This window comes from Oryzias melastigma, linkage group LG4, assembly GCF_002922805.2.
Source record: "Oryzias melastigma strain HK-1 linkage group LG4, ASM292280v2, whole genome shotgun sequence".
Lineage (NCBI taxonomy): Eukaryota > Metazoa > Chordata > Actinopteri > Beloniformes > Adrianichthyidae > Oryzias > Oryzias melastigma.
Window position 1 is genome coordinate 14841195 of NC_050515.1, and position 25340 is coordinate 14866534.

General features: G+C 39.4%; 1 protein-coding gene across 1 annotated transcript in view; it reads right to left on the bottom strand.

Annotated features, from left to right (window-relative positions):
- Positions 1–25340, bottom strand: part of hmcn1 (hemicentin 1) — a 72997-nt gene that overhangs the window by 11008 nt on the left and 36649 nt on the right. Inside the window, exons 21-82 of the mRNA XM_024278969.2 lie at positions 24823–24982; positions 24493–24658; positions 23685–23812; positions 22860–23111; positions 22406–22501; positions 22122–22316; positions 21876–22006; positions 20481–20628; positions 20149–20275; positions 19900–20054; positions 19537–19815; positions 18233–18514; positions 17663–17771; positions 17410–17579; positions 17115–17269; positions 16481–16604; positions 16272–16373; positions 15832–16008; positions 15609–15760; positions 15334–15457; positions 13935–14110; positions 13722–13818; positions 13306–13428; positions 12913–13071; positions 12561–12842; positions 12313–12480; positions 12006–12119; positions 11794–11880; positions 11503–11694; positions 10871–11044; positions 10692–10805; positions 10435–10580; positions 10210–10360; positions 9071–9268; positions 8881–8994; positions 8610–8797; positions 8231–8327; positions 7523–7684; positions 7320–7433; positions 7039–7241; positions 6621–6702; positions 6404–6535; positions 6151–6300; positions 5912–6071; positions 5598–5722; positions 5334–5517; positions 4991–5088; positions 4629–4907; positions 4346–4542; positions 4185–4266; positions 3746–3882; positions 3516–3657; positions 3270–3414; positions 3064–3191; positions 2824–2980; positions 2568–2689; positions 2318–2482; positions 1939–2046; positions 1641–1778; positions 1429–1563; positions 1065–1334; positions 98–288 (exon numbers count right to left, since the gene is read on the bottom strand). Of these exons, the coding sequence (XP_024134737.1) occupies positions 98–288; positions 1065–1334; positions 1429–1563; positions 1641–1778; positions 1939–2046; positions 2318–2482; positions 2568–2689; positions 2824–2980; positions 3064–3191; positions 3270–3414; positions 3516–3657; positions 3746–3882; positions 4185–4266; positions 4346–4542; positions 4629–4907; positions 4991–5088; positions 5334–5517; positions 5598–5722; positions 5912–6071; positions 6151–6300; positions 6404–6535; positions 6621–6702; positions 7039–7241; positions 7320–7433; positions 7523–7684; positions 8231–8327; positions 8610–8797; positions 8881–8994; positions 9071–9268; positions 10210–10360; positions 10435–10580; positions 10692–10805; positions 10871–11044; positions 11503–11694; positions 11794–11880; positions 12006–12119; positions 12313–12480; positions 12561–12842; positions 12913–13071; positions 13306–13428; positions 13722–13818; positions 13935–14110; positions 15334–15457; positions 15609–15760; positions 15832–16008; positions 16272–16373; positions 16481–16604; positions 17115–17269; positions 17410–17579; positions 17663–17771; positions 18233–18514; positions 19537–19815; positions 19900–20054; positions 20149–20275; positions 20481–20628; positions 21876–22006; positions 22122–22316; positions 22406–22501; positions 22860–23111; positions 23685–23812; positions 24493–24658; positions 24823–24982 (9618 nt within the window). The remainder of the gene's footprint in view (positions 1–97; positions 289–1064; positions 1335–1428; positions 1564–1640; positions 1779–1938; positions 2047–2317; positions 2483–2567; positions 2690–2823; positions 2981–3063; positions 3192–3269; positions 3415–3515; positions 3658–3745; positions 3883–4184; positions 4267–4345; positions 4543–4628; positions 4908–4990; positions 5089–5333; positions 5518–5597; positions 5723–5911; positions 6072–6150; positions 6301–6403; positions 6536–6620; positions 6703–7038; positions 7242–7319; positions 7434–7522; positions 7685–8230; positions 8328–8609; positions 8798–8880; positions 8995–9070; positions 9269–10209; positions 10361–10434; positions 10581–10691; positions 10806–10870; positions 11045–11502; positions 11695–11793; positions 11881–12005; positions 12120–12312; positions 12481–12560; positions 12843–12912; positions 13072–13305; positions 13429–13721; positions 13819–13934; positions 14111–15333; positions 15458–15608; positions 15761–15831; positions 16009–16271; positions 16374–16480; positions 16605–17114; positions 17270–17409; positions 17580–17662; positions 17772–18232; positions 18515–19536; positions 19816–19899; positions 20055–20148; positions 20276–20480; positions 20629–21875; positions 22007–22121; positions 22317–22405; positions 22502–22859; positions 23112–23684; positions 23813–24492; positions 24659–24822; positions 24983–25340) is intronic.

A 25340-nucleotide genomic window follows, 5' to 3' on the forward strand; every position in this document is an offset into this window, starting at 1 on the left:
ACGTCAAAATAACAAATATCACCACCGAAAATTGTTGACCCCTAATTTAGACGCCAAATACAATTAACTATTTAATATTGTTCCTCCTTTAGTTTACCTGAGCGCTGTCTATGATCAGTTCTCCTGATGGCAGGATGGTGTACTCTCCGCCTCTTTCACTCAGTAGATTTCCGTCTTTTTCCCAGGACAGGCTGGGTTGCGGGATGCCTTCCGTCACACACGTCAGCTGAGCATGAGAGTTTTCCACGACTACAACCTCCTGCTCTCCACCACGAATGGACGGGGGAACTGAGAAGGAACAGAAGGGAAACACGCTTACACACTTTTTTTCTATTTTCTTTTTAATTTTTTAATATTATGGAGGTGTTGAAAAGTTAGTTCATTGTTAAGGTTTTTTTTTATTATTTTGTAATATAAGTTTAACTTCAGGATCAGTTCCAAAAATATTTGACATTTTGGGAATTTGCTCAAACAAGATAAATAAAAGTAAATGTGTAGGACTTTAATAAAGCACCAAGCAGTGGTTTATTTTAGACAACTAATAAAAAAAAGATTGCTAATTTGATAAAAGTGTTGAATAAATTCAAAACAATACAAAACACTTCTTACTTAAGACACTTTTGCACTGAGTTATTTCAAAATAAAGTAATTCTAGCTATAAGATGGCTTTTTTCTATTGACACATCTATAAATGTACTATATTTATTATTTCAGAGGGTTGAAATTGACAGAAATTAAAGACAATATTTACAGAAGCCCCTCTGTAATCTGAGGAAGATATTTTATCAGAATAGCAGTACGTTTTTTTCTGAAGTTCTCTGACAGATTGTATTGATAAATTAAATGATGTCATATTAATACAAATAATTGATCAAAAATGTCTTAATTTGCCTTATTTACACTGTGTAATTACTTAAATCCTTATGCTTTTCATAGAAATAACAGGTATTAAAACGTAGTTTAATGGCTGTTGATGAAAGTTTAATAGGGCAACATTTCAAAGTGTCTGATATTGACTTTAGTGGAACTGAGAGATTTTTATGAATACCAGAGTTGAAACCTACTCTGCACAGTGAGGCTCATGTCCAGGCTAGCAGTGCCGGCTGCATTGGCAGCAGTGCAGGTGTACCGTCCAGAATCCGTGGGCTGAATGAGGGTGATCTGCAGGGATCCTGAGCTGAGCAGCCGCTGCCGCACAGAGTCACTCAGCAGCTGCCCTTCTTTGTGCCACGTGATGCTGGGAGGAGGGGTGCCATCAGCGTGGCAGTGCAGCATCACTGCAGAATCCACAGGGGCCACATACTCCTGAGTCTCTGATCGGATGACTGGAGGTACTGAGGGACACAAATGAAAGCAGGGAGCGACAGAATTGTCAAAAAAGTAGAAACTTCTGTTTGTCTTTTTTTATGTTGCTTACACGCCACCTACCTTGCACTCTTAGTTTTGTCTTGCCCATGGCTGTGCCTGCAGGGTTCTGAGCCACACAAATGTACGTCCCAGAGTCGGACAAAGACGTTCTGGTGATCTGCAGACTTCCATCGGGGAGTACTGTGAAACCTCCAGCTACCACAGAACCACAAGAAATGTTATAACAACCAATTTCAAGTACGTATGGACCCACCTGCAGAAGAGAGGATTACCTGTGGTTGGTATGTTGATGCCCTCCTTCTGCCAGGTGATAGTGGGTCTGGGTGAGCCTGTGGCTCTGCAGGGCAGAGTGATGGGGGTGTTGAAGATCACATCCAGAGTGGACGGATGGGACTGGATCACTGGGAGTTCTGAGAAAGAGCATGAAGGAAAGAAAGTTAACATTCACACACAGAGAACATAAAGCAACATCCAAGTCACTGTAAATGACAACAGACAGTAATCCCAACCCTTGACTTTTATTAGGAAAGTTTGAACTTTTATACTGAAAATAGGAGCAGATTTATTTACCATGGACCGTAAGTGGCACGTGGCGCTGTGTGGAACCTGCAATATTCTTGGCCGTGCATGAGTAGCGTCCAGCATGACTAAGCTCAACTGAGGTGATCTCCACTGCACCTGTGTACAGACCAGAACACTCATTAATACATTTACTAAATCATGCAAAATCCACTTTTTTGAGCTTTTAACTTTATTTTAATGTTAATTCTTGACGAAAAACAACTTTAAAGCAGTATTTTGATCCATTCTCTGAGCATTCCCCTAAAACCCCATTTACAGTTCATTAAATTTACAACTTTTGCATATTTGTAGAGGATTACTAAACAATTTTATACATTGTGTATACATTTTTATTTCTTTAAAACAATGATTTGAAGTAAATATTAACCTGTTGGTAGTATGCTGTATCCTCGTCCTTTATTGGGTAGTTTCATTCCATCTTTGCTCCAGTGGATGGAAGGTTTAGGTACACCATATGCAGTACAACCAATGACCACCGGGGACTGTCTGATTACAACTAACTCTGTGGGTTCATCTGCTATAGATGGAGGAACTAGTAGGCCAAGAAAGAGAGAAAGAAAAATTATGGTGGAGATAAAACACATTTAATTAAAACTACTGAGCTGAGTGTTTCTTACCAATGACAGTCAGATTGATTGATTTGGAATTGTTCCCTGCTTCATTGGAAACCACACATGTGTACACAGCTGTGTCCTCCACTGTCGGTGCCAAAATGACCAGGGAGCCTGATGACAGTAACCTAAAAACGGTTATAACATAAAATGAATTATTTTTATACAATGTAAAAAAATAGCTGATGACAAATAGAGATAATTTTAATTGAAGTCTTAAATTTGGTGTTCTGAATGAAAAAGGAAGAAAACCTGGATCAACCTGTACATGTGCTGGTTCTGGTCAGTACTGATGGTTTGTCCTTTTTTCTGCCAGCTGACGGTGGGTTTGGGAATGCCGCTGGCCTCGCAAGGTAAGGTCGTTTGCACGTTGACAATGACGGTCACGTTAGTTTGACTGTTGGCGATTGATGGAGGCACTAGCACATGGGAAAGAAGCATTGCAATGCAGTAACTGCGTGGTTACGTGACATAACTCACTTTGTAACTGTTCACCACCTACAATACACTTGCATATCAACTCTCCGGCGTTGAGTCCCGGCTGGATTTGTCACTAGGCAGAGGTAGCGCCCAGTATCGCTAACCTGAGCTGAGTGGATACGTAGAGACCCACCCTCCTCAAATGTGTACCTGGACAATCCAAATGAGAAGAATTAATGTGTAATTAAGTGATGTCAGAAAAAGTAAGATTTCCTGCCTTATGTTTACCTGGGGTTGTTTCCACCTAATATTGCTCCATTTTTCCTCCAGGTGACTCGAGGTGGGGGCACTCCGTTTACCACACATTCAAGCACCGCCGGTTTGTCAACATGCACTGTTACCGTCTGTGGGCCATCCTTGATAGTTGGGGCCACTGAAATACATTTAGTTTAAACAACATATTTTCTCTCATTTAAAATCAAGTTATTTTAAAGTTATTGAAAATTATTCCATTTTTTTTTTCATGAACTGTACCATTGACATTCAGGTTAAACTCTCGTGTAGTCTTCCCGGCCACGTTGCTCGCCACACAGGTGTACTGAGCCGTGTCACTGAGCTCTGCTAAGTTGATCTGTAAGTAGCGTCCACCTGAAAGAATGCGTACACGTGCAGAGGCCTGTGCAGATGAAAAAAATGCTTTACAAATACAGGCAGTAAAGCTAGCAGTAACGACAGCAATTTACTCTTTTTATTGGTCTACTGACTTGCAGCTGTTTGCCGTCTTTGAGCCAGGTCAGAGTTGGAGGTGGAACGGCGTCAGATTTGCACTCCAGAGTTGCCTGTCTGTTCTGCAGTACAGACACGTCCTGAGGCGAGCTTTCACCCACAATGTTAGGCGGAACTGAAGGATATTCACCACAGACATATATTATAGTCAATTTCATCACGCAATTTTGTTTTTGACAAAAGTTATCCTAAATTTTCAAATTTTTTCTAATTTGATAATATTTGCATAAATTGAGTGCACTCTAAAACTAAATCAGAAATCTAAATTTTTTTATGGTTTTCATATGTTTCACAAAAGTATGCATCTTTTTAAAGCAGGTTTGTATATTACTTAGAAAGAAGACGCTTCCAGTAGTAGTGGAAAAGTACAGTTTGTACCCTGCACTGTGTGGCTCACATTTACAGCTTGTTACCAACCATGTACTTGAACAAGAAACTCCTTATCATCATCTCCTGCTGGGCTGTTGGCTAAGCAGCTGTATCTTCCCGTGTCCTCCAGCTGAGTGTGAAAAATAGGTAATAAACAACAAATATAAATAAAATTTGAAATGTATTTAGTGTCAGAAACTAATTATCACCTGTGCGGAAGCCATACGAAGGATCTCCCCTCCACGGAGGAGGCGCAGACTGTCTGTCTGTGGGAGCGGGCGTCCGTCCTTTAACCAGGTCAGGGAGGGCGTTGGGATCCCTGAAGCCTCACACTGCAGCTCCAGGACATTATTAACCAGCACAGATACTTCTGCTGATACACCGGAACCCGTGATGTGTGGAGGCTCTAATGAAAGCAGAGTAAATCAAAAGGTTTTCCTTTATTTATCCAACAAAAGTTGAATTTTAGAACAACTTTTTGCTGATACTCACCCAACACCTTCAGGTTGAAGTGACGGCTGGCTTCTCCTGCACTATTGTAGACCTTACAAGTGTAATGTCCGCTGTCGTTAACCTGAGCGAGGCTGATCTGTAATGTGGTGTTGAGGTTAAGAAGCACCATGTTGTGTTCAGGGAGTACAGGAACGTCATCCCGAAGCCAAGAAATGGTGGGAACTGGTGTCCCATCAGCAACACACAGCAGAGACGCCGTGCTGCCTTTGATTACTGTCACATCCTCTGTGCTTCCTGCTCCATCCAAACCAGGAGGAACTGAAGACAGAAGTTTAAAGTCTCAATAAACTTTTTATTGATGTTTTTGTGTGAAAATACTAGATATTAACAGTCAGACCCACCATACACCTGGAGGTTATAATGCTTATTGTCTACTCCTGCTCTGTTTGAAGCAACACATGTATATTTTCCACCATCTGACACCTGGATTCGTGTTATCCTGAAAGTGAAACAAACAAAATAGTTTTATTTTAGTAAAAGTCATTTCGTAACACTTCTTACCTTATGTTTGGTTGTCTAATTAAAAATCAAACAAGAAAAGAAATTGAATAGTGATAAGTCTTCTCCAAATTTAGGAGTTTCATCTCTGCAATTATCTCCTTGTTAAAAACAATTTTTAAACCTTTATTATTTTTAATTAACAGAACTGAAGTCTTTGATTTCATGACATTACAACTGACCTACCGGAGCACCTGTCCTGCAGAAAGAAGTCGAACGTGGGAGGAGACTGGCAGAGGCAAGCCGTTTTTCAGCCAGTGGAGCTGAGGAAGAGGAGTCCCAGCAGCAACACACTGTATACTGACAGAAGTGTCCAGAACTGCAGTTTGATGCTCGGGAGATCCATTGTTACCAACTATCACTGGAGGAACTGTGCGGGGAAAGAGGAGCTCAACATCAGGAAAATTAAGATCACATTGGAGCCAAAGTTGTAGAACAAGCTGGACCTACCATACACATTAAGATTAAAGATCCTGTCTTCTTCTCCAGCAGCATTGGTGGCCACACAGGTGTACTTTCCACTGTCATCGGGGTGAGCTTTGACCACAGTGAGTCTGCTGCCATCTGGACTAACACTAAGAATTAACACACCCTTTATTGGAAAACATTCCAAACAAACCTGCTCCATCTTAAAAAAAAACACTTCACAGGGCTGATTTTACGTTATTCCTACCCTTACATGCTATAATTAGTTTTCTCCTCCTTAGATATGGCTTTAAATTCACATTTTAGTCAAATATAGTCAGGTACATAAATATATGTACCTGAGTTCTCTGCGTCCAGTATGGTTGACAGCTTTTCCATCCTTCAGCCACTGAATTGTTGGAACTGGAGCTCCCTGAGCCTGACAGACCATCTGGATGCTTTCATTCAACAACACCCCCATCTCACTGGGCATGTCGGATCCAGAGATACTAGGTGGAACTAAGATCAACATCACAATGAAGTTTCCAAAAGCTTTTGGAAATTCTTTGAAGATTTTTTTTTAAGTAAAGATGTGTACCTTGTATGGTGAGGTGGTAGTTCTTGCGCGCTTTGCCCTCAACGTTTGAGGCCACGCATGTGTATGTTCCCCCATCGGAGAGCTGCAACCGTGCAATCTGCAGTTTGCTGCCCCCTGATGAGATGTGCATCTCTAGAGACTCTGAGTTCTCTAAGAAAAACCAATATTGTCATGTGTATTCATTCGAAAACATTAACTTTAAAGTATGATTTATGAAATGTTTGAATAAAAACGAGCTTCAATCTGAACTTACCAATGGGGTGTCCATTCTTCAGCCAGCTGAGACTGGGGGGAGGAATTCCAGAGGCATCGCAGGCAAAAGAAACTGAGTTACTGATGATTTCCACCAAACTTTCGCGTGCCGGTCCATCAATTCTGGGTGGAACTAAAGAACAGTAGTCAGCCAAAAAATTCAGTTTGAAATAATGAATTGTTAGATTCAACGTTATTCATTTAGTGTAAACAGATACCGTGGATGTTTAAGTGGAAGTTTTTGTCAACTTGTCCAGCAACGTTTGTGGCAATGCAAACATACTGTCCTGTATCAGAAACCTACAGAGTAGAAACAGATATATTTATATTTTAATGGCACAAGACAAACACATGAGGAAATGATGAGATATTATAACAAAGGGGGAAGCTGTTTATAGCATTAGCAGAGAAAATAAATGTATATTTTTCATGGAAGTTTTTCTGTTCAACCAGATTCTGAATTTTTTAAACCTTTGAATTGTTGCTTTTACATGAAATTTCAGCACCAACAAAAATCAAAGGTTAAAAAAAAAAATCAGAATGAAAATTTAAAGGATTTAAAAAATTCAGAAACAAAATTCTAAGGTTTAAAAAAATTCAGAATCTGATGGAATAGAAAAAACTTTTTTTTTTTACCTCTGAGCTTTTGATCTTAAGGATTTGTCCGTCTGCCAGAGTCTGCAGATTGGCTGATTCTGTCAGCACTCTGCCGTTCTTGTACCAGAGGATGTTGGGTGGAGGCACAGCGTTGGACTCACACTCCAGAGTTGCTGATTTACCAACAAGGACATTGACCACTACAGGAGCATCTCCGCTGTTGCCCCGAATACTGGGGGGAACTGCAAAGACAGGAAAATCTGTCAAGCAAAAGCTAATCGCAGAAACATATGGATGAAACCACAAAGATCCAAACTGACCAAAAACAGTGAGATGAATGTGCTTGTAAGCCTCTCCTGCTGCATTCATAGCCACACAGGTGTACTTCCCCCCATCAGACACTTTTGGTTTGAGGAGTTGCAAAGTGCGACCACCTAAATGAGACAGAAAATGCAACTTTACTTCAGATCATTTTTGAAACAATTCCCTCAATTTCAAACTGTGATCATGACTCATTATTTACCTGGCATGATGAGCGTGTTTGAGCTGGCCTGAATGGGCCCCCGGTCATTTAGCCAGCTCAGTGTTGGAGGAGGAAAGCCAGTTACTTCACAAGAAAGGGAGACAAAGTTGTTCACCACCACGGTCACATTTTCCATGCTCACACCAAAAATGGATGGAGGCACTGTAAAGACAGATCAGGAAAAAAAAAACTTTTTTAATAAAGTGACCAGCATTTCTGACAATAATCCTTAAATTCTTTACACATTTCAAAAATAAAATACAGAAAATGATTCAAATCAAAGAATATGTGATAAAAATTAATGGACTTATTGATGAATTGATTTATTTTACCCACAATCCAACCAGGAAAAGCAACAGTGGGCTGCTTTATAAACTAAAAGGTTAATGAAATTACCATTAATTCTTGTTTACTTGTTTGTTTGTACACATATTTAACTTGCAATTCATTATCCTGTAAGAAATAAAGGGAATCTAGAAAACTTCACGTGCACTATTCAGTACCAGGTATTTATCTCTGAGTCACACTGGTTCAATTTTTGGCTAAAGATTTCCTGGATTAATTTTAGGTCGGTGAATCAGATTGTTCATAACCAATATCCACTATGAATCGGATTGGTAACAACAAACTAACATGAATCGTATCAGTGTAAAAATGTATCGTTACACCCAATAAAAAGATAATAGAGAGGATCCTTCAAGGACTTACCATGAACGTTCAGATTAAATAGTTTTTCAGCACTTCCAGCCACGTTTTCAGCAACGCACACATACCGCCCTGTGTCTGATACCAGTGCAGAAACCACCTAAGAGGAAATAATGGGTTGTAGTTCACTTAAAAGAAAAATATATTTACTACAAAATGCAAAACTTTAAAATTAACAATAATTTGAGCATATATATCTTAATGATCAAATAAAGAAAGAGCTAAATCTTTGGTTTCCTTTAATAATCCTTTATTGCTGTCATCATTAAGGCTGTTTAGTTCATTTGCAAGTCTTAATGTAACCTTGCAGTGAAATATTAACCTACAGTTCAAAGGTTTTCCTTAATTGTTGCTTAACCAGTTCATCTTTTCTGTTCTTTACCTGGAGAGTTCGCCCATTGGACAAAACTTTGTATGGACCTTCAGAGCTAATGAGCTGGCTGTCTTTATACCAGGTGACTTGGGGGATTGGATTTCCATCCACATGGCAGTCCAACTGGGTTGTCTGGTTTACGAGGACTGTTACCTCATCAGGCACATCGGTGTGTTTTCCCCGTATGGCTGGAGGTACTGAGGTTGGACAGATATGCATTAGTGTCGGATCCGCTTCAAAAGTATTTCCTCCCTAGCTGTAAACCCATAAAAAAACTTACACAGCACTCTAATGTCATACTGAATGGAGTCTTGCCCTGCTTCATTGATGGCCACACATGTGTATCTGCCGGAGTCCTCAAGCTGCGCCCTGGGAATCTGTAACACTCGCCCACCTGAGAACCAAAGAGCAAAGATTAGGGGAAGATTCTTTATCTTTTTTGTTTTCTTTCTCCAGTTGATGCGACTCACCCGGCAGGATCAAAATGTTGTCATTAGATGTCAACTGTTGTCCATCTTTGTACCAGGTGAGCGTTGGAGGGGGCACTGCATTTGTCTCACAGTACAGAGAGAAGGGGTTGTTGAGTATCACATCTCGAGCATCTCCTCCAAAGCTTGGAAGCGACACGGAACCACCAGCTCCTCCAGGCTTATTGAAGTTAGGTGGGACTAAAAGGTATGGGGAGTTGGAAAAAAGAAAAAAAACATTTAAAAACTGATCTGGGAGGTTAGGATCTAACAGACAATGTAAGGTATTTACACTAAGAGTCAAACCTTGCATTAAAAATGTCAAAATTGCAGCCTTTAAAGAGGTTTTCAGCCTCAGCTCTACAGAGTTAAATTAAATAATTGCAGATTTGAATGTCAGCTGTCAAAACACAACAATGAATTATTTCTTAAAGTGTCTTTTTTTAAGCATGAGGACCCACTCCAATGAAAATTGTGTTTTTATTGTATTTACCATATACTTCCGTGTCTTTCTTATGATGGAGTGCATATATAAAGAAAACTAAGATTAAAATTGCATTTCGGAGCAACTTTTTTTGCGGATTGTCGTAAATTAGGAGCAGAAGCAAAAATACACTATAAAAAAGAATTTAGCTGTGACATAGAATCTACAACCGGCAGGCCACAAGCTTGCTCTAGATCCATGTACGTCTTTGTTTTCCTCATCTGAGCTGGTATCAGACTCAAAACTCCAATATTTTTGTTGCACTGGTTAGGGTTATGAGGGTCTGTAAGCCAGCGGGTGAGCAGGTAAACAGATGGATGATAAGAAGTGGGGGCGGGGTTACTCTGCGGCAAAAGTCCCACCCACAACTCAGAGGCAAATTTCTAAAGAACTATTGTCACTGCAGAAAATGACACATTTTTGATTTTGCCAAAAAATGACATAATCATAAATCTTTTTTTTAAATAATAGTTACTGTTCAAAAAGAAACCTTCAAAGGGCTTTAGAAAGCCTTCAGAACTATTGCAGAAAACTGATTCAGTCAGAAAACACAGATTTTCTCATGCTGGCTTCAAACTTTGGCACAATGATGAGTCTCAGAGGATGTGGTGTCTGCAGGCTCATTTTTAACATGTCAGCATCAGTCAGCCCAGTTCACCTTGTATATTTACATCAAAGTCCTTCTCATCCTCTCCTGCGACATTAGTAGCCACACAGGTGTACCGGCCCGTGTCTGACACCTGAGCGTGTTTGATCTGAACGATACGACCGTTTGCTGTTACAGACACGTGGTCATCTGCTTGCAGGATCTGTGAAAAATATGCTTTAGTTACAAGTTATCGAATAACGAAAATCACGTATAGATAGATCTCTGAAAGCTTACCTGTCCATCTTTATACCACTGCAGTGTTGGGGTGGGAAAGGCTTGAGCTACACACTCCAGGGTCAGTGTGCTGTTGATTGTGATCTTAACTTCTTTAGAGGAAAGTCCAGGTCCAGAAATGTCGTTCCTATCGATCTGTGGAGGAACTGGAGACCAAAGAATTTACATTATGACCTTTGATGTATAATTTTTCAAACTAAAATAATTTTGAAAATATGTTGAGCTTTCTGTTAAAAGTCAAGTCATCAAAAACTCACCATAAACTTTGACCTCATAGTGTTTTAGTGTCTCTCCTGCTTCATTCGTAGCCACACAGGTGTACCTCCCAGCATCCTCCACCTTAGCATTAAGAATCTGCAGCGTTCGACCACCTGGAAACACGGGGGTCAGATATGCACCCGACGCTTCATTTTGAGGGGCTCCTCATGTCTCAAACCTGGAAGGACTCGAACGTTGCGCGTGGATTCAAACTGAACCCCATCCTTTAGCCACGTGATCAAAGCCGGAGGGTACGACTGGACTTCGCACACCAGCGAGGTGGGACTGCTCAGAGTCACGGTGACCTCCTCTGCAGAAACGTCAGGGCCGTTTCCGGCAATCGTGGGTGAAACTGGAACCGAGAGGTGTGCAGTAGATGCACCAGTCAGAATATTTCTGAATCTTTTATCAAGCTGCCCAACAGTGTATTTTCATCTAAATTAACACTGCTTCTCTTGGTAGAGAAGCTACCACATATAATCTTTTTAAAAAAGTCTCTTAAAACAGCAAACATTAAATTTTGATATGCCTCTTTCTTTTGTCTGATTCATGCAGTTAAATGTGTTTTATGCATTAGTTTTAATGCTTCATAATGTATGCATTTTTATTTATAACACTTGTAGGTATTTTAATTGCTTGTCTTTTAGTTGTATTTTTTATTGCACATCCTTATTATTTTTTATTTTCAATTGTTATTAGTTTTTGAACATCTGTCCAGGGACAACAGATGAAAAATAACCTCTGATAAAATTCTTGAAGTGACGCTTTTAACGTGCACTGTCCCTACAAAAATTATAAATAAAATTGTACCCAGAACATTGAGGTTGTAATGGCGGCTGCGGTCTCCTGCACTGTTGCTTGCCAGGCAGCTGTAGCGGCCAGTGTCTGCAACGTGGGCCTCTGAGATCTGAAGAAAACGGCCATGAGACAAAATCTGGTGGTGCCTGTCAGGCACCAACAACAGTCCATCTTTCAGCCATTTAATCTCTGGTACAGGGTTACCTGGGACATTCAAACAACGAAAAGAAAAAGCTGTATCAGCTGTGAGGCAAATTAAGAGCTATATACAGTTTTTTTTGGTAAGGATGTAGTAAAACGTACCTGATGCTTCACAGGTGAGAGTGATGTTGCGCTTCTCTTTTACTTTAGCATCCACAACAGTTCCCTCAGCCACGATCTTCGGGGGAACTGTCATTTAAATAATTAAAAGAATCTTTCTGATTGTCTAAGTGGCAATCAAACTTTCATTTTTACGGTTTTAAAGAAGCTTCAACATTGAGGTTAAAAAATAGAAACATTTGCTGTCTTTTTACCAAGTATATCAAGGTCAAAGTTTTTCCTTTCCTCTCCAGCACTGTTGGAAACAATACAAGTGTATCTCCCAGCATCCTCCACTGCAACGTGCATTAAACGAACACTACGTCCTCCTGAAGAATAAATATTTAATATTGTGATTTTCTTTAAAAAAAAAAAAGTTCATTTTAGCAAATAAACAAATCATCATGCAAAATATATATACAATATTTGTTGTGGAAGTGTGCTTTTGTTTTTAAAGATTATTAACAGTTAGTGCACAATACTTGACTCAATAAAAATCTAAAAAGTGAAAAAACAACTGACCTGAGAGGATGCGCACCGAATTCGATGTTTTTATAGGCCGACCGTCTTTCAGCCAGGATATGGTCGGAAGGGGAATGCCTGAAGCCTCGCAGCTCAGAGCCACTGGGTTCTTCACAACAACACTGATGTTTTCTGGTGACTGCACCTGACCAAGTATGCTTGGAGGGACTGAAGCAGAGGGGTAACATAACCTTTAAATATTAGACTGTCAGGTAAAAATAGCAAAAGTATAAGATTAAGAGTTATACCATGTACATTGACGTCGTACTTGCTGTCGGCCTGTCCTGCTACATTAACAGAGACGCAGGTGTAACGTCCGGTGTCTGTAACCTCTGCATCTCTAATCTGCAACAGCCTCCCATCATTCAGGACCTTTGCACTATGCTGTCCTGTGATGGGCCGTCCGTCCTTCAGCCATGAAACTGCAGGTTGTGGCACCCCCTCTGCAGCACAATGTAGGGTAATATTTCCTCCCTTTATGACCGTAAAGTCATCGCTTTCTCCTTCATCACGTCTGATGGAGGGGCGGACTAAACACAAGAATGAAACTGTGATGAGTACCTAATAAGAAAGACAAGAGACCATTAACTATATACGTACCGTACACTTGCAGGATATACTCTTTAGAGGTGGTGCCCGCTGCACTTGAGGCTAAACAGGTGTAAGAGGCTGCGTCTGCTTTCTGAGTGCTGGAAATCTGAAGCTGACGGCCTCCAGACAAAATCCTGAGTCGTCGTTGGTCTGACTTGAGCTCAGAACCTAAACCAAAGCAAACGCTAAATATTTCTGTTCTCATTTATCAGAGGTGTCACTCTAGACCTCGAAGGCTAGCATCCTGCTACTTTTCAGAAAACCTGTCATAGTTGCAGCTCATTCCCTAGATCAGGTGTGTTTTAGCCAATAAGGAGCTTCAATGGCACGTTAGTTGGAAAACATGAGGGACACTGGCCCTCGAAACCTAGAAGTTGACCCCTACCCTGCATATATACTTACCATCCTTCTTCCATGTGAGGCTGGGAGGCGGTATGCCGCTCAACTCGCACACCAAGGTGATAGGACTTCCCTCAATCACTGTCAGATGAGAAACCACCTCAGAGCCACGGATACTGGGGGAAACTGCAATTACAATATGATACCACAGGGAGGCGATCAAAAAGAAGACTTTAGTGGCACAATTGAGTCTTAGTAGAAAGAGTGAAGCAACATTTTCATAAATGCACAATCTCAAATTTTTTAGAGAAAAGTGTTTTTGTTTTACTTTCACATAAAAAATAAATCTAGAGGTCAATTTGGGTGTTTGAATGATAGATTTTTGGTTTCAAAGATGATTAAATTCAACATATTTAGGGAGTAAAGCTATTTTTTTTAAAATTCATCCTAAAGACTACTTATTTTGGGAATAAACTTACCCCAGACATTGAGGTTGTAGTTCTTTTCCGTTTTTCCAGCAACATTAGTAGCTTCACAGGTATACCGGCCAGAATCCTGAACCTGGGCACTTTTGATCTATCAAAAACCACCATAGTAAGAGTGTTTAAATAACCTTAAAACATCCTACCTTTAACATATTTAATTACATAAAACATTTAGGAAGTTTTCATGGTGTGTCTCACTAACTTTACCTTAAGTCGACTTCCATGATCAGCAACAATCAAACCAGGTTTCCTAAAGAGAGGGCGGCCATCTTTGAGCCAGGAGAGTGTAGGCGGGGGGATTGCATCGCTTTGGCAGAGCAGCTCCACCGATTGACCGAGCATCACTGTAGAGTTCACCTCCTCACCCTTTATGTTAGGGGGGACTGTGGCAAATATAAAGACAAGTGGTAAGATAACGATCACTAAATTATGTAAGAATAACATTTTCAGGTTAAAAGTTTTTTTTTCCTGTTATTAAAAAGTATGAAGTTATAATTAATTTGCTCCCAGAGATTGTCTGGTCCTCAATTTAGAAAATATGGACCTTAAACACGATCATGTCATTCCTAAAACCAGACAAAAATCCTTATGTGCATTATCTAGTTCAAGAGGAATTTTGTTTAAGCCCCTGTTCAGCTGTTTAACATGAAACAGTCACTCTTTATTGGCAAAAGTTTAGCTACAGTAAGTCATTTCAGATCAATTTCTCCTGTGTCATGGATGTTAAACAGACAGAGCCGCAACTCACTGAAAAACGACTAGCAGACTCTGCTTAGCATTGGCTCAGACAGGAAGTGGCTGTCGAATGGAAGCAATTAGCACAGAAAATCTGTCTCCTTTTCTGGAGAAGAAACTGCATTTGATTGCTTTAAATAAATAAATGCCATTCTGCAGACATAAACTGGCACATATATACGACAAGTGGCACACAGACTCTATGTGATGGTTTATGTTTAACTCTGTGGCATTGCTTTTGATTAAACTCGGATTTAAGTTTTATGTGGTAGTTTGATGGGTTTATTGCAAATCTGTGGCCGGAAAAACTAATGAAAAAGTTCAAAATCATTTTTTCATCTGTCTGGATTTGTTCTAACATAGAACTTTTCCAAAAGTCTGAATTGTGATATAAATGCAAGGTTAATGTTAAATGCTGAGCTTAGATATTTATCCATCTACGAGTTGGGATGTCCCACTTCTGAGTATGTACCAACTTTCCATGTCCTTTTACTGTTGAAATGTATTTTTCTGTTAATTTTCAAATTCCTTTTAGATACACTGGCCCCTTATTTATTGCGGAAGTGGTATTCTAAAAATGACCCACAGTAAATCAAATCCTCAAAGTAGTCAGTTTTATTTTTTGATTTTTTATAGATGTTTTATGCCAAAAAATCTTCTTTACACACTTTGTACACTTTTCTAAGACAGAGACTTTCAAACTTTTGTGGAAAAATAAGTCCAAAACGAAACGCAAGATCTGATAATGATCAAAGGTTTAAATATATTTAGCAAGCTATACTATAAATTAGAAAAATAAAAGGTGAACCATGCTATAGCGAAGAAACATTGTATTTTAAAAAATAGAACAAGCCAATAATGATTTTCTCACCGTAAACCTTGAGCTCGTATTCCCTTTGTTGTTCTCCACCAGGGTTAATGGCCACACAGGTGTATGTACCTGTGTCACTGATCTGTGCACTGCTCAGAGACAACACTCTGCCAGCAGACAACACCTGGGGAAGGAGCAGAGTGGATGAGGACACCCCAGAATCACGAAAATACACACTACATTGATCTGTGATCGTCAGTAGGTCAACATCTAAAACAGTTTCAAGAGGGACTGGAAATAAATGAAAAGCATTTTTTGAATATATGATGGGATACCTGTGTCCCATGAGCAACACTCGTCACAGGGCTGCCATCTTTTAGCCACATAAGACTGGGCAAGGGAACGCCAGAAGCCTCACAGTCCAGCTTAGCAGCCTCATTAACCACAACTGCTACTGTACCGCCTCGACTGGAGATGGTAGGGGGCACTAAAGAGCATAAAAAAAGGAGTGTTGGAGGGATCCTTATTGAATGCCACATTGGAACAATAAACACCTACCAAACACTTGCAGGCTGTAAAGAAGCTCTGCAGCTCCAGCCAGATTGACAGCCTGACATTTGTACACGCCAGCGTCCAACAGCTGCGCCCGCTCGATCTGCAGCACCTGGCCTCGCTTCACCACCGACACGCCAGCTGCACTGGTCAGAGGCCGGCCATCTTTGGACCAGGAGACAGCTGAAGCATAAATGTACCAAAAAGAGCATCAACAAAAACCATGCAAGAAAACAATAAGTAAATAGTATTTTTAAGACTTTCACGATTTTTGAAGAATTTATTTGTATAATGGAGCAGGAAAATAAGTATTTCCATATCCATTTTCTGCTCTTCAATAGCTGAAATAATTTGCTGGAGGTCCAGTTTAATGATCAGAGGAAAGTAGGATTTGCAGCCTGTTAGCAGGCAGAGCATCACTGAAGGACATCTGTTATCAATCTCACCAGGTAATGGGCTTCCAGTAGCTTTGCACTCAAGCTCAATAGGAAAGCCAGACAGAACAGTCTGGTTGACGGTCTCTTCAGAAAAGAGGATTCTGGGAGGCTCTGGGGAAAAAATTAAATATTAAATGCAAGGACAAATACATATATCTCCACTGAATAAATCTAGAACAGTGCAGAAAACAAGGAGAGTAAATGTCTCTGTGAGTTACCGTGGACACTCAGTCGAAAATGCTGTTGTGCTTCACCGGCTGCATTGGTGGCCAAACAGGTGTATTTCCCAGAATCCTCCTGTCTGGCCTCTGTGATCGTGAATGTTCGGCCTGCTGACTGCAACTTTTTTGGAAGAAAGAAACATAAAATAGTGTTGAAACTGTTGATTACTTGCTGTACTGTAAAAACAGGCCCTTTAGAAATAAGTTGGCAAATTTTCTTTAAATAGGCAAAAAAATATGCCAATGGGATAAGAAAAATGGTCTTACAAAGAATTATTTTTTTATTTAAAAAAATGTAGTCCCTAAGACATGTTTCTAAAAACTAAGATTATTTTGCGGTTGAAAAACTTTCTCGATAAGTTTATTTTTCTTATTAATTTTTGAAAACAAATATCTTTTTACTTTCTTAATTTTCAGTTTTGAATTCTGAATTATTAGTACAAAAGCATTTCATTTAACATCATTTAACAAAAAATTCAAACAAAAAAATGAAACAAACTTAAAACTAAAATAACGTGAACATGTTCATGCTGTTTGTTAGATAATTACTGAAGTTTTCTGTGCTTTTACTCTGCAGACTCATTATTGGAGTGACTTTTTTGCATAATAAAAGCATTTTGGAAAAACTGACCTTAAGGTGTCCTTTTGTTGCATCAACAGGTCGACCGTCTTTAATCCATGTGATACTTGGGGGAGGAATTCCAGCTGAGATACACTCCAAACTGATGGTTTGATTGAGAATCACTGAGCGCTCAGCCGGCCCAGTCATACGGATAGATGGAGGCACTGCAGAGAGAGGCTTAGAACATTCAAACTTCCTGAAAACATCCTTCTATTTTTGAGCAATAAACTTTACAGATTTTTTTTTACATTTTTAGGAGAAGATAAATACCATCAAGAGAAATTACAAACTTGTTTTTTGTTACCTTGAACTACTACATTGAAGTCCCTCTGGTGGTTTCCAGCCTCACTTGTGGCCACACACTGGAAGTGCGCGGTGTCGGAAACTTGAGCGCGGGAAACAACCAGTCGTCGCCCGTTGGCTGCAATCCGCAAGCCTTGCCCCTGTCTGAGCGGTTTCCCGTTCTTAAACCACCTGTTGAGGGGAAGGTTTCCCGATGACAGCGTGAGTGCATGCATGTCTGGTTCTGCTCTGTGCATGTCAGAATGACACCTTACGTGATGACAGGTGCAGGTGTTCCTGTGGCTTGACACTCCAGCTCCATGGGGCTGTTAATTAAAACTGTGCGAGCGGTTACATCATCGGCTCCATCAATGAAAGGTGGAACTGTAAAAAGAAAAATAGAATTCGAATGCTGATTAAATATTAAATAAATAGAGAAATACAATAGTATTCATTTTAAGTAGATTTTGAATTGTTGTATTCAAGTTTTTTAAGGTGATAGATGAGAAAAGAAATCTATTTTGGATCTGTAGAGCTAGTTACCCGTATGAAAGTGTCCGGGTCAAAATTACTTGCAACATAATCTTTGTATGCAAACTCTGCACAGACATTCCACTAAAGTGTCCAGATTTTATACACTAGTTGAGGACCGCAAATGAGGAAAAGTTACAAAACTTTATGAAGACAAATAAAGATTAATCAATACTTTGGGTTAAAATGGCCCATAACATAATATAAGGGTTAAATTCACATTATGGCTGACTATGATTATGTAAATCTGTGTTGCAATTTTATATTTATTTACATCCAACAGAGGTGAATTTTCAGTGTTTTTGTTTTTTTACCTAAAACTTTGACGTCGTATTTCACCTCCTTGTCTCCTGCGATGCTTGTAGCCACACAAACATAGCGGCCTGAGTCTAAGGCGCTCGCTGATACAATTTCTACTTTTTTCCCCTGTTCAAACACACGCACGCTTTCTCCATCCCGCACAGGAACTCCATCTTTCACCCAGGTGATGGAGGGAGGAGGGTGACCCGACACCTCACACTCCAGGATCAGGGACTTGGCTAGAATCACTTTTTTCTCCGTTGGCCCATCATCACCCCCTACAATGGTTGGAGGAACTGTGGGGGGAAAATAAAAAAGAAGAAACAAAAATGTTGTTTATAACTCCCAGCTATTTAATGTGATATGGCATTTTTTTAGGAGCTTTGAAGGCTAATCTATGTAAAAAATATTGCTTTTTAAGACATTAACTTCCAGACTTCAGCATAATTAAAAAGAAGTTAAAAGGAATTATTCAGTGTCAAATAATCTTGATTTTTTTTAGAGTCAAGCGTAGATCCTTATTCAAACCTTTGGAATTCTGAAAGATGGAAGCAGGTGGCTGAAGCTCTGTTGGATGTGGTGGCTGAAGCTCTGTTGGATGTGGGTTCAATTCCAAGACTTAACATTTGCTAGAGTCTTGGTTCAAACTCTTAAACCCACATTCCCCTCAAACGCAGTAAGACGTTTTTAAAGTAAATATATACAAATTTGTACTTTATGAACATTCAGCATTAATGATGTTAAATTACTTACAAGTAAATAAGTTTTCTTATTATGCTGCTTTAGACGCTTTTAATGCAATTTTTGTTGCAAATTAGGATTCTGTCCTGGATTTTTATTTTGTAGATCTAGAAATATAGTCCTACATTTATTTACATACCTTTCAAATTTGACAAATATGTTTATAAAAAAAGGAAAATTAGAGACACTTGTGATTTATACAATTCTATGCAATGTATATCAATACAGCAACATTTTACAGTATGAGCATGCTGGAAAAGGGCACATGTAATCACAATGTCTATAAAACAAAAAATATATATATTATATATATATTACATTAAGATTTTGGATCTTTTTTGTCACAAATCTTCAGCATATTTTTTGCCAGGCCAAAGTTATAAATAGGAATGACATTTTGAATTTGCCCTGCCTGGATAAATAAAGATTAAATAACAAAATAAATATTTGTTTCCTCATTTGTTTCTGCAAATAAGGGTATAATACCCCAAAAAAATATCAAGAAACTTGTACTAATAGCTTTCAGCGTTTTAGATAAAAATGCAGGCAAAAAAATAAATAAAAAATAGATATTTACCATAGACCTCCAGCTCGTAGTTCTTTTCGGCACTACCGGCCACACTGGTCACCTTGCAGGTGTACTGACCAGCATCTGCCGCCTGCACACGAGGGATCTTCAGGAAGTGACCTCGTTCCACATACTGAGCCTGTCGGCTGGACAACACGGCGGCTCCTTTTCGGTACCAGGTGATGGTGGGAAGCGGTACCCCACGTGCCTCACACTCCAACCTCACCACGGTGTCCTGCAACGCTGTGACCTCTGTGGTCATGTTGCCTCCTTTAATGGAGGGGGGAACTGCCATTTGAGAAAAAATAGGAAACATTTTTCATGTGCTTAAAACGTTATTTATTTAATTGATTTTCGCTTCAAGAAACTTACCATAGACAATAAGGTTGAAGTCTTTGGACTGTTTTCCAGCTGGATTAGAGGCACTGCATTGGTAGAGAGCCTGGTCACCGAGACGGGCACTTTTAATCCGCAAAACCTGACCCCTGTTGGTGACCTCTAGATTTGGATCACCTAGAAACATTAGCCTAATGAAACAAGAACCAGAAGGATGGACCAGGGGTTATTACACAACAATTCCTTACATTTTCTTTCTTTGTTTTTTTTGTACATCAGACTTACTTCCTGTTTTTGAACCACTGGATTATGGGAAAAGGAGATCCTTGCACTTTGCACTCGAGAGTTATTTCTTCTTTGACAATCACAGAAACTGCTTGAGGAGAGTCAGATCCGACAATTTTTGGTGGGACTGAAAAAAAAGCAATGTGTTATTTCAGCTTTAGTAAAGTCTCCAAAAAAACTTTTCCATATCTTTCGCTAAGATAAGAGCCTTTTATATCCCAAAAATACTTACATTTTAGGCACAAGACAGCATAAATAAAATAAACAAATTTGGTTTTGATCAAAGAAAACAAAAGTTTTTGGTCTCGCTGTGAGTTTACCCCCTTACTTACCCATCACATCCAGAAAAAAGTCTTTTTCGGTGCTTCCTGCTACGTTGATGGCCTTGCAGCTGTAGCTCCCTGCATCTTCCTTTATGGCCTTCAGTAGTTTCAGCGTCTTTCCCATGTCAAGAATCTGGATGTTGCTACCAGAAACTACCTGTCCATCAGGATAAAACACACTGTAAAATGCAATAGCATAAATGAGCGCTTCAGAAATACTATCTGACAATAGTTACTGAAAAATGTGTTGGACATCATCCTAGAACGCAATTAAACCTTTAAAAAGGCAATCATTTTGAATCTGTGCAGATAAAAAGTGATGTTGATGAGAGTGAAAAAGACATTGGAAACAAATGTTTTACATCTTCCTGGATGAGATCACTCATGATTAGCAAATTAAAGGAAACATTCTGTGTTTGGCAGGAGACAAAAACGCAACGGCCAAGTGAGCAGAAATGAGCCAAGAAACTGTGATGCTAGCAACTGTTTATTTTCACATTGCAGTCATTCAAGTGTAAAAATCAACACTTGCTCAAGCCAGTCCATTCTGCCTGCATGGAGTCGTATTGGATATAGAGTAATGCTTTAAAGACACCAATGAAAAATGTGTTTTTAACATGTTCTTGTAGCATTTTTCTCATGATGGACGACATATATTAAAGAATTCAAGATTAAAACTGCATTTTTGAGTATTCTTTATTCAAATTGTGATAGATTAGGAGCAGATAAAACTGCTACCTGCTCAGCTCCAACTCTAAATTCTCCACTTAGAGACAAATAGATACATTAACGTCTTCATTTTCCTCATCTGAGCCTGGTTGAGTGAATTGTTGAGGTGAGTTACACTTCATGGCCAGCTCCTTACAGGAGCTGTAAGCTAACGGGAGAGATTTTAAGCAAAGGCTTGCTGGGATATGAACATAGGGTTACTTCTTTGGCAACAGTACCGCTCACAACCCAGAGGCAAATTTCTCATGACCTCCTACTGCTCTGCACAAATTAGGTCTAAGAAAAAGCCACACAGGTCTTTGGATTTTTGCTAAAACTTGTAAAATAATAATTAAAAGACCAGCGGGAACGCTTTAACGCTAAAAAAAAAAAAATTAGCCGGAGTGCTACTTTAAAGTCTGTTTTCCTGGATTAAGCAACCTTTAATCAAAGCTTATTTTCCTTTGCAAGCCGTTTCATTTAATTTAATTAAAGAATGAAAGGACAGAGTTTAAAATTCTACTTTTAAAGTAGTAAAAACAAGAGCAGAAAATAAAAATTACAAAGCTGTGTGGTGCTTAGTTTTATCTAAGTGTGTCATCGAAAAAAAACCAAAAAAAACTGAAAAATATAGAGGAAAACCCTGTTAGGATCTTTATTATTTACTTTGTTTATTATAAGTGAAATTACACTTACAGGAGTCCCATCTCTGTACCAGGTGATGACAGGAGTTGGACTTCCTACAACGTCACACACCAAGCTGATGGGCTGGTTTACAATTACCGACAGGTTTCCTTGCACGTCCCGATCATGAAAGTCTGGGGGCACTGTGGGGGTGCCAAAGGATACAGATTATACTAAAAACGTCCATAAAGGCAATACTATGTTTGAGATGTTCTTATGGAATTTATAATACGATAATTTAAAAAGCTAATCAATCACCATTGACTTTGAGCTGGTACTTTTTCTCAGTGGATCCGGCATCATTGGCAGCAGTGCAGACATACTCCCCGTTATCCAGAGGTGAAACTGAGGCGAGGATCAGCAGGGTCCCATCCTCCAAAATGGACACCCCCGGCTCATTCCCTGTCAGTTCTTGGCCATTATGCAACCAGCGAATCACTGGCTTTGGCAAACCTAAAAGAAATTCAGCATAAATGATAATTTTTCTATGTAAATACGAGTTAATGCCTTCTTTATGTTGAAATGTTTAAAGTACAGATTACCTTTAGCAGGGCAGGGGAAGGCAATCCGCTGGTTTGCAACTCTCTCCTGCAAGGGGCTGTTGAAGGGGGGTTCCAGTACTTCAACAACAGGCGGGACTGAAAGAGCAAACGCTGAGCTGACACATTTTACAGATACAAACTGCAAGAAAACATCTGAACCATTGAAAATACATGTGTACAGTAAATATTTTTTCAAAAAAAGGATCTTGATATGTTATAGGACAACTGCTATTACTTCAATCAGTCACAGCTCCTTTAACGATGGGTTTCAGTGACTCAGTTACATAATAATTTAGCACTAAATGCATTTTTCCATCTTTTGAAAAACTTGTTTTGTACAATAAAAACTTTAATCTTTTGAAACTCCCTAAAAAGTTTAACCTACTATGTTTTTTTTAAATTAAAATTGATAATTTTATATTTGATTTGGTAAAAATAAAATTCCTCAACCAACCTTGAATTACAACCCTAATGCGAGCCTCATCCTCGCCCGCTTTATTAGAGGCTGTGCACGTGTAGGTTCCTTCATCCTCCAGTGTGACAGTCTTCAACAACAGGCTGCCATCCGGTGATGCTTGATATTTTTTAAGGTCTTTAGTCCATGTTACTGCCGGCTCTGGTACCCCTTTCACGACGCAGGGAAGGTCGACTGTGTGGCCCACCTGCACCTTTATCACCTTGGGCCCGGGATGAATTCTGGGGGGTACTGCAGGATAAATGGAAAATAGGAAAAGCAAAAACATATGTAAACCAGAAAGTGGTGTGATTCTAATGTACTGTGTGTTGCAAAAATGTCATATTAATTCAAAAAATGTAACAAAAGGAAAAAGCTTTAGATTTACTTAAAGGCAAACTGATGAAAAGTGTGTTTTTGGTGTTTTTAGCATGCTCTTGAGGCACTTTTTAATGATGGACATATAGGAAGAAATGTATGCTTACAATTGCATTTCTGAGTTTTTATTTATTCAATTGTTGTAAACCAGGAGCTGCCAAAAATGCTGGTTGAAAAAGAGCTTATTAATGATGAAGAAAATATGCCAATTCTACCATAAACTTCCTCTTTTCGCCGCAGCAGGGAGGGGAACTTTTAACAAACTCCTGCTGCTCTGCAGAAACTGCCCTAGAAAATTACTATTTTTTGGGGATAAAAATTGTATAATCATAATTCAAACACTATTTTGGATGCTTTTTAAATAGATGAAAAGATGATCGTAGGGGTACTGGAAGTAAATATTCTTTAGCATCATCATGTAGTTCTTGTAGGGATTCAGGAACTTACCCATCACACTCAGCTCAGTGGAGAGAGTCAGGTTACCAGCAATATTGGAAGCAACACAAACATAAAGTCCACTGTCCGACACTCTAGTCTCCAGGATCTTCATGGAACCAGAAGTAAGCTGGCTATGCCTGACGGGAGGAAAAACAACGACCTTCATTAGTGTGTGGAGGGAAAGTCCAGACACTGACTTTACCTGCAAAGCTCGAAAGAAGGAGAAAAAAAACCTAAATGACTTGCTGTTAAATGATATGACTGTTTTTAGAACAAACAGTAATTCTTAATAATCCACCATCAACTATAATTACAGTTACTGCGGCAGGCTCACGATAAACACAGCGGGCCACAGAAAATGAGGATGACTCATTTATTTTATAAAACCACAAACTGTTCCTCGTAGACACAGCACTGCAAAGACGATGGCTGGAGGCTTGGTTACAAATTACATCGATGATCCTCACAAATGTCTGTTTTATGCTACAAGTTAGTATTATAAGTATAAATAAAAAAATTCCATTATCAAGCATCATTTTTAACAAAAAGGATTGTTTAGTATATAAAAGCAGCAGTACTTATAAAAGGCTGCACAATGGAGTAGTGGTTGGCACTGGTTCAAAACCCAGATGGGTTCTTTCTGTGTGAAGTTTGCATGTTCAGCTCATGCATGCGTGGGCTTTCTCCAGGGTGTTATGCTAACTGATAAAAGGATATTCCTTTTGTAATACTCAAAGTTACACGATTGTTTTCTCCCTTTTACCTCATGAAATTGAATTCAGCTTCAGCTAACACAGACAGTAGTGACAGGTTTTACCTGGGTGAAAATGGGGAGATGAGCTGCCTCCCCTTGGCCCAGCTGATGGTAGGAGGAGGGACACTGCGAACATCACAGGGCAGCAAAGCATCCTCGCCTTCAATCACTGAGACCTTCACTGGCTGTGTTAAATCTCCAGCACCGCCAGAACTGGATCTAGGTCGGACTAGTCAGGCAGACACAAGTGTGATTACATCCCAACTGTTAAATTGTAAGATGTATTAACAGTTGTGAGATCTGGTCCTCATAAGTCATAAATTGCAGTGGAAATGCCACAATTTTGGCTAATCATTTTTTGCTGACTTCATTACCGTTACGTGAAAGGTTTACCATAAACTGTGAGTTGGACCTTCCTGGACGCAGAGCCAGCAGCATTGAAAGCGGTGCAGATAAACTCCCCAGTTTCATTTCCAGAGGGAGAATTGATGAGAAGACTTCCATCAGGATCCAAAGAGAAAGATGGACCGCCCAGATTCAACTGCTTTTTACCCTAAAAGTAAAACATAATTATTCTTAGCAGATGTGATTTTAAAAAGAGAAATCAGTTTAGCTGATTACTGCTTACAATAATGATGAAAAAAGACTCATTAAACATATTTGGTCTGAAACAAAAGTAAGACAATACAAAAAACAAAGCAGATTAAATGTCCTGTTGAATGAAATTTGTCATAACTGCAAAGGTGATCACATCTGCTGGTGCAGAATGTACCGTACACTTATTTTACATGTCCCAATTGTTCACTTTAACAACAAAAGGTTTTCCAATTCAAACACACTAGTGGAGAAAATGAAAAAGACAGAAGGAAAGTCCACAGTTCTTGTCACAGTAAATATAAAATTGGCTGCTT